We start from the raw sequence: 13,571 nt of genomic DNA, 5'->3' as shown, positions 1-13,571 counted from the left end.
TAGATCATTGCTATAAATGACAAAAAAGCAGTGGCCACAAAACAGATCTTTGTGGTACACCCCTAGTAACAGAATTCCAGGATGAACATTAACCCTCTGTCTTCTTTCAGCTAACTAATTTCTGATCTAAACTGTTAAATCAACTTCAACCCCATGCCTCCATATTTTGTGCAATAGCCTACCATGGGGAGCCTTATCAGACACCTTACTGAAACCCACATACCCCACATCAACCACTTTACCCTCATCCATCTGTTTCGCCACCATCTCAAAGAACTCAATAAGGTTTATGAGACACGACCAACCCTTCACAAAACCATGTTGACTATCCCTTATGAACTTATTCCTCTCTGGATGATTATAAATCCTATCTTATAACCTTTTCCAACACTTTACCCACAACTGAAGTAAGGCTGACTGGTCTACAATTGCACTGGTTGTCTCTACTCCCCTTCTTGAACAAGGGGATAACATTTGCTATCCTCTAGTCTTCTGCAACTATTCCTGTAGACAAGGACGACATAAACATCAAAGCCAAAGGTTCTGCAATCTTCTCCCTGGCTTTCCAGAGAATGCTTGAATAAGACCCATCCGTCCAGGGGACTTACCTATTTTCACACTTTCCAGAATTGCTGACACCACCTCCTTGCAAATGTCAATCCCATCTACTCTAGTAGCCCATATCTCTGTATATTCCTGGACAGCATTGTCTCTTTCCAGTGTGAATACTGATGAAAAATATTCATTTAACAGTACCCCATCTCCTCGGACTCCACGCACAACTTCCCACTACTATCCTTGATTAGCTGTAATCTTTCTATAGTCATTCTTTTATTCCTAACATAACTACAGAAAGCTTTAGGGTTTTTCAGTGATCCTACCTGCCAACGACTTCTCATGTCCCTTCCAGACTCTCTTAGCTCTCCGTTTCAGTCTTTCCTGGCTACCTTGTAACTCTCAAGTGCCCTAATTGAGCCTTGACATCTCATCCTAACATAAGCCTTCTTCTTCCTCTTGACAAGAGATTCAACTTCTTTAATAAACCACGGTTCCCACGCTCGACCACTTCCTCCCTGCCTGACAGGCATATATTTATCAAGGACATGCAGTAGCTGTTGCTTGAATAAACGCCACATTTCAACTGTGCCCATCCCCTGCAGTTTCCTTCCCCATCCTATGCATCCTAAATCTTGCCTAATCACATCATAATTGCCTTTCCCCCAGCTATAACTCTTGCCTGTGTTATATACCTAGCCCTTTCCATTGCTTGAGTAAACACAACTGAATTATGGTCACTATCACCAAAGTGCTCATCTACCTCCAAATCGAACACCTTGCCTGGTTCATTACTCAGTACCAAATCTAATGTAGCTTCACCCCCTTGTTGGCTTGTCTACATACTATCAGAAAACCATCCTGCACTCATTGGACAAAAATTAACCCATCTAAAGTATTTGAACTATAGTACTTCTATGCAATATTTGGAAAGTTTAAGTCCCCATACCAAATACCCTGTTACTCTCACTCCTCTCCAGAATTAGCTTTGCTGTCCATTCCTCTACATCTCTGCAGTGATTCTGAGACCTATAGAAAACTCCCAACAGGGTGACCCATCCTTTCCTATTTCTAACCTCAGCGCATTCTACCTCAATAAACGAGTCCTCAAATATCCTTTCTGCTACCTGTCCTTATACTATCTACCCTGTAATACTGTTCTTGACTAACAATGCCACATCTCTCCCTATTTTACCATCTTCTGTGTTCTTACTGAAACAAATAAATCCTGGAACCTGCAACAACCATTCCTATCCCTGCTCTAACCATGTCTCCAAAATGGCCACAACATCGAAGTCCCAGGTACCAACCCATTCTGCAAGTTATTCTGGAGGCTCCTAGCGTTGAAATAGACACACTTCAAACCACCTTCCTGCTTGCCAGTGAACTCTTGCGACCTTGAAACCATATTTCTGACCTCACTACTTTCAACCTCTTGGACACTGGAACTACAATTTAAGTTCCCACCCCGCTGCTCAATTAGTTTAAACCATTCCGAAGAGCATTAGCAAACATTTCCCCCGGGATATTGGTAACCCTCTAGTTCAGGTGTAGACCATCCTGTTTGTTGAGGTCTCACCTACCCCAGAAAGAGCCCGAATTATCCAGGTATCCGAAACCATCCTTCCTACACCATCCCTATAGCCACATGTTCAATCCCCTCTCTCCCTACTCCTCACCTCGCTAGCACATGACATAGGCAACAAACCAGAGATAACAACTGGTTGTTCTAGCACTAAGTTTCCACCCTAGCTCCCTAAATTTCTGTTTTAAATCCCCATCCCTCTTCCTATCTATGTCGTTAGTACCTATGTAGACCACGACTTGGGGCTGCTCCCCCTCCCTCTCAAGGATCCCGAAGACATGATCCGGGACATCACAAACTCTGGCACCTGGGAGGCAACACACCAGTGAGTCTCTCTTGTTCCCACAGAACCTCCTATCTATCCCTCTAACAATGGAGTCCCCAATGACTAATGCTCTGCTCATCTCCACCCTTCCCTTCTGAGCAACAGGGACAGACTCTTTGCCAGAAACCTGTACCCCATGGCTTACCAATGATAAGTCGTCTGCCCAACAGTATCCAAAATGGTATACTTGTTATTGAGGGGAACAGCCTCTTGAAACTTGTCACTTTATCACCAACATTTACAAGAATCCAACAGAGTTGCAGTTCAACCAAATAAATAAAATGAAAAAGAAAGCAAATGCTGGAATTCTGCAGAAGAGAAAACATGGGAGGAATATCAATTTATTGATACAATTGTGTATTACTTCATATTGTGACTATGTCACTCCTACAAACAAGCACACCAGTCAAAATGTGGAGTAAGCATCAGTCATCCTGTTCATCCATTCATATCATAGGGGATACACAAAGTACTGGGAAAAATGTAACAACTATATTCAGAATACAGCAATGTTGATTATTCCTGAATTGTTGATATTCAAGGTAATAATGAATGGTAAGGTACAATAAATCCACATTCACCTGTTAGCAAATCAAATCGGAAATTTGCAAATCAGTGCCAGAGGATATTCAGTACTGGAAGGAGTTCACATTAAAGCAGCTGTAAAGAACTGCTTAATGCAGAACACTTAGAAATTAAAGTACTTGCTATATCTACAGGCACCAGGTGAAACAGCATAAAATGCTGAAATTTGTACAACACTACAAAAACGTAAGCCTTTAGCTGAAAGCACAAAAGTCTATTTTAATCTAGAACAATAGCAAAGCTCTTTTCCATGGTACAGTTTACTGTTATCCAACTTTGCCTCATTCCTTCCTCTATTATCCAAGACACCAGTTTTCCTTACCCCACCTAATTTTTCATGTACAAATTGAACATAGAGTTTTAGATTATTTAACCAAGTTTCATCCTTCACTTCACTGACCATCAATGCCTGATCTCCTACCACCTACATACACACAAGTGAAGTGCCAGACAAGAATGATTGCATATTCCAAAATAACAATACTGAAGTCCAATATTTCAGTTTTTTTTACTCCATTTACTTGTAAAAGTCTGGTCACAATTAAGCTGCATTCTAATGCCATCACATTGAAAACTGACAAATTATCAACCCTGACATGACAGTCTGTATTCCACATGATGTAATAAGACAATGGAGCTAAGAAGTCACTTTCATAAATTAACTGTTTCTTTGTATTTTTAAAGTTGTTAATTAGAAGCAGTCATTCAGCATGACTAAAACACTTCTACGTTTACCTGGTTTACAAAGGTATTGCTTACAAGATGACTGCACAACACCCATCATTATGCCAAGAACAGTGATCGCACTATGGTCAAACAAAAAAAGTACAACTAAAGATGAAAATTGATATGCAAGGGCAGTTTATTTGAGAAACAAAAGGAATAAGCTTCCTTGTTTAAACAAAATTAATTTAAAACTGATTATTCTATAATTAATCAACACACTATAGCCTACTGTAGGAAGAACGTGATTGCATTGGGGGAAACTTTTTGGAGATTCACCAGGACGCTGCTTGGAATGGAGTACTTCAGCTATAACGAGAGACTGGATAAGCTTGGATTGTTTTCTTTGGAGCAGAGAAAGTTGAGGGGGACCTGATAGAGGTGCCCAACATTATCAGGGGCATGAATAGGCTGAACAAAGCAGCTGTTGCCCTGAGTTGAAGGATCAGTAACAGTGGGGCATAATTTTAAAGTGAAAGCCAGAAAGTTTAAAGGGGATTTCAGGAAATATTTTTTCCATCCAGAGGGTGGTGAGGGCTGACGGGAAAACTCAATTTTTAAGAAGTACTTTGATGAGCACTTGTGTCATAATATTCTAGGCCCATTGCCTTGTGCAGTAAAGTGGGACGAGTGCAGGCAGAAATACATTTTTGGCAGTACAGACTTGATGGGCTGAAGGGCCTCCTCTGTACTATATGATTCAATGATTCTTTAGGCTGTAGGATTATCCTCCAGGAAGACTGATGAAGGTTGCATCGTTTTACTTATTCAAGGTCAAGTTAGATAGATTTTTGACCAAAGAGGAATTAAAGATACACAGACTGTGCTCTGGAAGTGGAGCTAAAGCCAAAAATCAGATCAACAATGACCATATCAAATTGATACAGCAGTTTCAAAAGGCCAAATGGCCTGCACATCCTCTGATTACATGTGTTCAGTATTGTTTCCCCTTGATCCTTTATTGCCAACTGAGATTGGTGCTTGCCAGGGGGCACAATAGTGCAACCGAGTAAGAGGGCCAAGGGGAAAGCTTGCACCAAAATCCCCCATGTGGACATCTGTGACCAGTCATAAACATGTTTTAAAAGAGGTCAGAAATTTTCCTGCAGGCACCTGAACTCTGCCCTTGCACCGAAATCAAAGCCATAAGACCACGCAGTCTGTGTAAATTTTCCTGGAGCAGTTAAAGCATCTCACCAACTTCTCTAAGACTCAAATTTTAATAACAACCTTTATAACTGGGCCACCTCTGTTAAAATGGAGGGTGAGGATACCAATGGACTTCAGACCAGTAACCTGAGACACCTGGAGCGCTGGTCGCGTGGTCTGCTGCTGGCAGGACAACTTGCAGGAAGCAAATAAAAATGCTCCGTCGACACTATGAACCTGGAAGGTGACTGCAAATTCCCAGTCAGCCTCATTCATTAGTCACATTAGGTGACTCAAGTTTAAGTCAGCCAGCCGTCATGTACTGGAAGATTGCCCAGCTGCTGTCCTACCCTTTGCAAATTCCACCTCAGAATTGACCTGGGGTGGAATGGACTGACATACAAGATGGCAACATATTTTATGACTGCTCCCTCCATTCCTGGTCACAGAAGGACTTCAAAAATCTTGGTTAACACCATTTCTCCCTCCACAGAAACTGTCAGAGCTGCTGAGTACTTCCAATGTTTGTTGTTTTTACATCAGATATCCAGAATCCGCTGCATTGTGCATTTGTGCTTCACCCACTCCTTTGCTAATCCATATACCAATTACCTTGAGCTCAAAAATCAGGTGCGAACATTTCCAGCATGGTTAAGCATCACTTCTGATAGTCTGCTAGCATGATACTTAGCTGATTGCAATTATTTTAGTATTTGGTTCATAGGTCACCCCGTTATGTGTTATTCAGCCGTTGACACTTTACGCACATCGTTTGACACTGTTGATCTCCTGCAAAGACTTGTTATTTTTTACCTTGTTATTCAGCCTGTCAACATTCCATTTCCATGACTGATATTTATCTGTTGACACTTTTTAATTACCTGGACTGATCTGGGCATTATCTCTCAGTCTATATTTGTGTCTGTGCATTTCCCTCCACCTCACCTGATGAAGGAGCAGCACTCCAAAAGCTCATGACTTCAAGTAAACCTGTTGGACTATAACCTGGTGTTGCATGACTTCTGACTTTGTCCACCCCAGTCCAACACCAACATCGCCACGCAAGGTCTAAAAGGGACATGCACTTCTACAAATGGCAGCTTTATCCATATAACAGTTTTGTCTATGTACTATTCAGCATTAAGCTACCTTCCGGATGGGCATGATTATACATAGCCGACAGGTCAAATATCAGTGCACCATTAGTTCACACCACAATGTGCTCGAAACAACACCGGAATCAGCATCATTAGTGGAATCATTGCTTGTTACATGATAGCGAAAGATATATTGCACAGGCTTTCAAACATTGACATTTTGCCGATAGCAAAATTTATAGCATATCTTTTCCAATTATTGGGTTGAAATAGAAGACCAGGCTTCACTCATTAATTCCTGAAGTACTAAAATGACAGCGAAATTAACATCTGCAAATCAATACATGAATGCACCTTGAGTTAATTTGGTCAAACTCTAAATAGACACACAATTAGAAAACTAAAGTGATTTTCTTATTTAATCTCTATTTACATTGAACAGGTGATGGATCACATTTCTCAAACCCATTCTAGTTCAAATGCAAAGGTTCATTCTCAAAGTGCACGTTTCAGATAATATTCCAAGTTTATAAACAAGTTTGAAAACATGTGCAATACGTTTTAAATTATGTAATGCGAGCAGGACAACTTACAGCAACTGCAATCATGAGTCAGATCAAAACTACTTTTAACATTAATCCAAAGACGTTAACTTTATTTAGCAATTAACAATGTAAAATAAACTTTATAATCTGAGTTTCCACAATTGTGTATCAGATTACTCAAACTTTACCAACTTGATTAAAGTAAAAGTACATAGTTCTTGCAACAGGTACAAGAGTAAAGAGTTCCCCTTTCAGTAAATGCAGGAAGCACTTCAAACCTCCTTCAGACACTAAGGGGGGGGGGGGGGGGGGGAATAAAGCACTGATTATAATCAACTTGTCTGATCATTAGATATGATAACTGGGAAACTTTCCAGAGTAGAGACTGTCACTTTCAAGTATAGTTACATATTGTCTGCATTTGGACTTTTTAACCCAAACTTCTTTCAACTTCCTTTGCTGTAAAACAATACACAAGTGTTCAAGTGAGCAATTAGTTGGATTAAAACACATCTATTAGTTCCTTTCAAGTTGTTCTGCTCACATTACATAATTTAAAACGTATAGCACATGTTTTCAAACCAGGATCACTGAACCCTAAGGGAACCATAAAGAGATACTGGGGCTCTGTCATTAGCACACTTGCCCACTAATAGAGACATTTCGCACACTTACAGAATTGCTTCTCATCAGATAACCCATTAATATTTGCAGGATTTGCAAATTTACAAGCCACAAAAGCACAAAAACCATTGGCTGAACATGGATCATTTAGTGCAGTGGCAGTATCCCTAACTCTGGGCCAGGTTTAAGTTCCACCTAAGGATGGCACAAAGGTGCATCATAACCTGTCCAAAAATGAACTGGAACAAATTTTACCTGAATCCTCATGAGATTACCAATAAAACCACAGTTATGCTACATCCACCTGTCGGGACAAATACAGCCTTGATCTATTTTGAAGCTTAAAAGAATGCTAGACTCTTTAGAAAATACTATGCTGTTTAAAAATAGATTCAAGACATAAGGCTATTCTGTGATGGCTGAAAATTGCATCAGCTTTGAGTTCACCACTGACACCGATATACAGTCAATCTTTTGCAACATACTAAGATTAAGAGACAATAATATTTTATCGGATAGTTATTTCTCAATCCTCTCCATAACTTTATGCTATAGAAGTGAGAATTAGAGAGTGCCTAACACAGAACTGTCTGCATAGAACTACAATAATGTGAAGCTGTTACACTCTACAAACACTATGAACAGGCTCTGGCCAGTGCGCCCATTAATACCTGACCCATGGCAGGAACTCCATGGTTAGAGAAATATTCTAACTCCCAATATCTATTATTAGATCACGTTGAGCATCCAGTTAGTGCTTTAAAATAACAAAATACAAGCAAAGGTCGCTTACATCAAATGAAGAGATTTTATTCCGTGACAATTATCATTTTGGCAATTCAGAACAATACGCATTTAATTACTTACATAAATACATGAATTTAAATTACTGAAGTTGGCATGAAAACAAACTATACTTTCAGCTAAAAGAGATACAAACAAAACAAGATGCTTACTTTGAAATATTAGGTATTCCTTTTTACAATGCAACATTTAAAAGTCATCGGGATGGTTATATGAATAGGAAGGGTTTGGAGGGATATGGAATGGATGCTAGAATATTAGATATTCCTTTTTACAATGCCAAAAAGCTTTCATCGGCAAACTGCTATTAAGCATTTCTGAATTTAACATTTTTGCAGCCAACCATTCCATTCATAATGTATTTCCACAATTTTATAGATGCACTTGCAAATCAATAAGGATGGGGATTGTTAAATTATTACAAAACATCAAACTCCACACTTTTATTTCTGAGGCCCAGCAAGTCTAGCAAACTGCATTTCAACCATCACATCCAAAATTAAATACAACGGATATATAAACTAAATCAGTATGGTTTTATGATTTGTAATTTTCACAAGCAGATACAAAGTTGAAATCAAGCCACAATTTAGAGGTTATGAAGACACTAGAATATGCATGCAATTTTCTGCAGGGCTGTTAGTGTATTCTATTGAAATACTCAGAGCACCATAATTCTATTTCAGCTCAGTCCTAGAATACCCAATACTGCCTTAACAATCATTCTTTTTTAAAAAGAGAGGAACCACTGATACCCAGTCAAATACAGTATAAAGTAAACATAAATATAACTATTTGTTTCTCAACCACACACTGCTTTCAGCAGCTGGGTGGGCACCACAGAGTCATAGAGATGTATAGAATGGAAACAGACCTTCGACCCAACTTGTCCATGCCGACCAGATATCCCAACCCAATCTAGTCCCACCTGCCAGCACTTGGCCCATATCCCTCCAAACCCTTCCTATTCATATACCCATCCAGAAGACTTTTAATTGTTGCAATTGTACTAGCCTCCACCACTTCCTCTGGCAGCTCAGTCCTTACACATACCACCCTCTATGTGAAAGTGTTGCCCCTTAGGTCTCTTTTATATCTTTCCCCTCTCACCCTAAACCTATGCCCTCTAGTTCTGGACGCCCCCACCCCAGGGAAAAGACTGTCTACCCATGCCCCTCATGATTTCCTAAACCTCTATAAGGTAACCCCTCAGCTTCCGATGCTCCAGGGAAAACAGCCCCAGCCTGTTCAGCCTCTCCATGTAGCTCAAATCCTCCAACCCTGGCAGCATCCTGGTAAATCTTTTCTAAACCCTTTCAAATTCAATCCATCTCCAGAGTTATTAAAGTTTCCAAAAGGCCAAGAAGACAGCAAACAACCTCTAGATTAGAGTGGTGCTGGAAAAGCACAACAGGTCAGGTAGCATCAGAGGAGCAGGAAAATCGAAGCAAGCTCAATAGCAAAGAGCAGGAAAAATCGACATTTTAGGTCAAAGCCCGATGAAGGGCTTTTGCCTGAAATGTCAATTTTCCTGCTCCTCGGATGCTGCCTGACCTGCTGTGCTTTTCCAGCACCACTCTAATCTAGACTCTGACCTCCAGCATCTGCAGGTCACTACTTTTGCCAAGCAAACAACCTCTCCCTGTATATTCCATCCATCACAGACCACATATGATGGTTTAGACTGGGACCCAGATGAATCCAGGAGGAAAACGAAAAGAACTACAGATGCTGTAAATCAGAAGCAAAAACATGAATTGCTGGAGAAGCTCAATAGGTCTGTCAGCATCTGTGGAACAAAATCAGAGTTAATGTTTCTGGTCAAGTGATCCTTCTGTTCTGAGGAATGGGCACTCGACTTGAAACGTTAACTCTCTCCACATATGCTGCCAGACTGACTGAACTTTTCCAACAATTTGTGTTTTCGTTTCTGGATCCAGAAGGAAGTCCTCAAATGATCAGCAACCCGTGTCCTTACATACCTCGTAATCTAGGATTCAGAATAGGGAACAAAGTTTCAAAACATTAATGAGCACTTTTCCTTCATGCATGCATGCTACACAAATAATTAATGAGTTGAGCAAATGGAGTTAAAGGACATTTTATGAAATCTATCCATGAGTTGTAGTTGAGCAACTACAGTTTTCAATTATACGATGAAAAGTTAGAAAATGTTACATAATGTACAGTTTCCTCAATGATTATGTACTAAATTGGTGAACACCAAAAAAAAAACTGCCTTCCTGTGAGAAGACAGTCTTACAAAATGGTTTTAGCCATTTTTCCTGCTTTGTGATGCAAGCTTAACAGCAAAAACAAAGAGACAGAATATAGAGGGGACCAGGTGAAAACCATTTTTTTAAGAAAGATTCCACATCCAAATTTTCTTCCTTGGCTAAATATTTTTACCTCTACATGATCCCAGAGGTCTTAGAGGTCCTCTGGTACATTGCTCATTGATGCAATGAAAACCTAATAAACCCCAAATTTCAAATTTGCTGCAGAAGACATCAGTGAGCCAATCTTACTTTCACTTTTACAAACCACTCCACCAATGTCACTTTGACCCCTCGTGTATGTAACCGTCATAACACATTCAATGTAGAATGATTAAAAAAAACTTCATATACATTGAACAACAGCACTGTCTCACATTGTCATCTTACTACTTAATGCTGACACTGTTCTCGACAGCAAAACAAAATCAAGCAGCAATACAAGATAGAAAATGTTAAGATACAGTATGGGCAACAAGATTGCAAAATATGATTTTAGCAAAGACATACTCAACCTGTAAATTATACAAAAATGGAACACCACATTGTACAGAATTAATTAAACTGCAAGAGATTTCAACTTCAGCCCTAAAATTTACACCTTGAAGTGACAGCTCATTTGAACACTGGATGATGTCTTCTGCACAAATGCTAATCTAAATCCACCGAAGGGCAAAAGTGTGTGACTGCTCCTCAACAGCCAGAAGGTCATCTTGGAACAGGATTATTGAAGTTCATGCGCATGGTTAAATATCATTGGATACTTTGGGCTGCATTACTACTTTAGAACACGAACATCTCAAACAATTTATTCAGATTTAAGAAAGCAAACATTTGCACGATATGCTGGCCACCCTTGAATTGCATGCATTTGTGCAATAGTGCTTATCTTGGGTGGCAACGAAAAAAAAATCAGATATGAGAACGGGAGGGAACGAAGACAGACCGGTCGATCCGTCCACTATCAAAGCTTGATCCCACTCATCTACCAACACAGCAGAGAACATTTGCACCACAACATCTCCCTGGCACAAAAAAAAAGTCCTGAATAAAAATACAAGTTTGAAAGTCTCTCAGGTTATCACGTGTTAATTTAAAGCCAGTCTCTCTCTCTCACACACTGCCTGCTGAAGCATGGTTGGAGGCAGCATGCTCTGGAAACAGGACACCCTGCAGATCCATTTCCTACGAGAGTCGGTCTCTGAGATCTCGCCCCCAACTCCACCATCTCTCCGCAACCTTTGTATTTGTTGCAAGTTGGAGTTGCGCAGAGACAGTGGCAAAAATTAACTGAAACATTGTAGCAGCGCGCGGGGGGGGGGGGTGTTTCCTCAGCCAGAACTAGGGGAAGGGTTTGGGGGGAGGAAGAGTCGTGTGGGAAATAGGTGCAATCCAGTGTGGGGCTCCATGCAGCCGGTTTCCTCCACCCCGCCCCCTTCCTTGCCCATCTGAGCTACATTGATGTTGCACTGACCGTAGTTGTCCTGCTCCATGGCTCAGACTGAATGTGTGTCCTCCCTCCCGCTGTACCGGTGGCCACCAGCTGTGCTGAGTGGGCTGCCTCGCGCTCCGCCCAGGACTCCGCTCGAGCGGGTCAGCTGACGTCAGCGCTCAGGGAAAAGGGGGCGTGGCCGCCTAGTCACGTGATCCCGGAAGCTGACAGCCCGCTGTCGGGTTTGACACACTGCAGGCTTCCCCTCCCAATTCCTCGCAAGGTCACGCTCGCTCTTGCTCGGCTGCACGCTGATCCTGAGTTCTGTCCTCTGCAAACAGGTCACCCGCCCCAGTGCAAATGTTCATTCGCAACATGATGCAAGAGTGAGTTATTACTACGAGTTTCCTGCCTCTTAGTGGTTGCTTTAAGCTACAGGTCAACCAAGGAGACATATGAGAAGTACTTATTTAACGCAAAAAAAGGAGGTACACGATAGGATCGGGCCAATGGGTGACTCTTGACTTCTGGGAGTCCCTCCACAACATTCCCCCAACAAACTACAGAAAAGCAACAACGTGACAATATTTTTAAACAGCACATTTCTATACTAATTATTCATCGTCAATTCAGGCAGTTCTTTGCTGCAAATTCACACCCATCAGAAACAGGCCTAAAATATGACAAAAGGATCTCTGCAGTCAGCAGAAACTTTGGGAGGCAATTCCTGATCTTCCGAAGAATCCCAGCTTTGTATGATAATGAGTTCCTGATGAAGGACTTTTGCTCGAAAAGTCGATTCTCCTACTCCTCGGATGCTACCTGGCCCTTTGTGCTTTTCCTGCATCACACACTCTCGACTTTCTTCCACCAATACCAACCAGTGAAAGCCCCAAAGCAGCACTGCCAAAGGGTTGAGAGTCCCAGCTGGACTGATTTGAGTTCAACGGTCAGGGATTTAACAGAAAGACAATGCTACACCCATTATCCGATCAATTCCCCATTGGCATATCTATTCTCTACACTTTCAAGCTAACAGTGGTTTACTGCACTCGTGCTGACAGCTTCTTCAGTCACGGGGAGCCTCAGCAACGACGCACTTCATTCGTTACGAGCAAAATAAGACATCAGTACCCAACTTGGTCGAACATTGCTGCCCTCGCGGGCAACCCCACCTAGTTTACAGGGACACTCAAACTCTTATTATTGGAGCAACAAGAACCACAGAGCGAAATCTTTAAGGGTGAGGGCGGGGGCTGGTGGAAGAGAAACTAAGTTCAGTTTTGTCCATAAGCAGGGACATCATCCCCAAATGAGACCAGCATCAAATCAAAGTTTTTTGAAATTCCAGACTGAACAGTCAAGCAAATTCTCCACTGAAGCTATGAACGGCTCTGCCACTATAGTGAGCACACAGTTCAGAACACCTCCGTTTACCATCTCATTTCCTCTTACAGAGAAAAGTGAGAAACCGTTGCAGTCAGAAATGGCTTGGCAACAAATTTCTCAGAACCACGTCGACGTTATTCGAATGAAAAACTACTTCATATACCTTGTTCTTATCTGCTGATCACATTTTTAGAAATGCAAACGAACACCAGTTGAGAAAAAAAAAGTTATAGACAGTAATGACTCTACCATGGTCAGAAATAGTTAACGTTCATATCGACAATCATTTTTATCTCAGATTGCCACCATCTGTAGCATTTTGCTCTTGTACTCTATTTACTGAACTACGTTCTTTGGTTAACGAGGGACAGCCATTTTTCGGTTGCAAGATTTTCTATTGACTACAGGATATAGTGACAATCCATGTCGAAATGCTACAGATCTGAGCAACTGATAACTATGACAACATGATGAGTTGACGT

At 41.1% G+C, this 13,571-nt stretch overlaps 1 protein-coding gene across 1 annotated transcript in view; it reads right to left on the bottom strand.

Annotated features, from left to right (window-relative positions):
- cyth1b (cytohesin 1b) overlaps positions 1-11,864 on the bottom strand; it is a 232,773-nt gene extending 220,909 nt beyond the window's left edge. The window contains exon 1 of the mRNA XM_043714921.2: positions 11,743-11,864. Within this exon, the coding sequence (XP_043570856.1) occupies positions 11,743-11,761 (19 nt within the window). The 5' untranslated portion in view covers positions 11,762-11,864. The remainder of the gene's footprint in view (positions 1-11,742) is intronic.
- Positions 11,865-13,571: the final 1,707 nt, after the last annotated feature.

Source organism: Chiloscyllium plagiosum, unplaced genomic scaffold (genome assembly GCF_037043375.1).
Source record: "Chiloscyllium plagiosum isolate Xiang-an unplaced genomic scaffold, Cpla_swu_hap1 HiC_scaffold_25, whole genome shotgun sequence".
NCBI classification, from domain to species: Eukaryota; Metazoa; Chordata; class Chondrichthyes; order Orectolobiformes; family Hemiscylliidae; genus Chiloscyllium; species Chiloscyllium plagiosum.
This window is presented reverse-complemented; position numbering and strand designations above follow the sequence as displayed.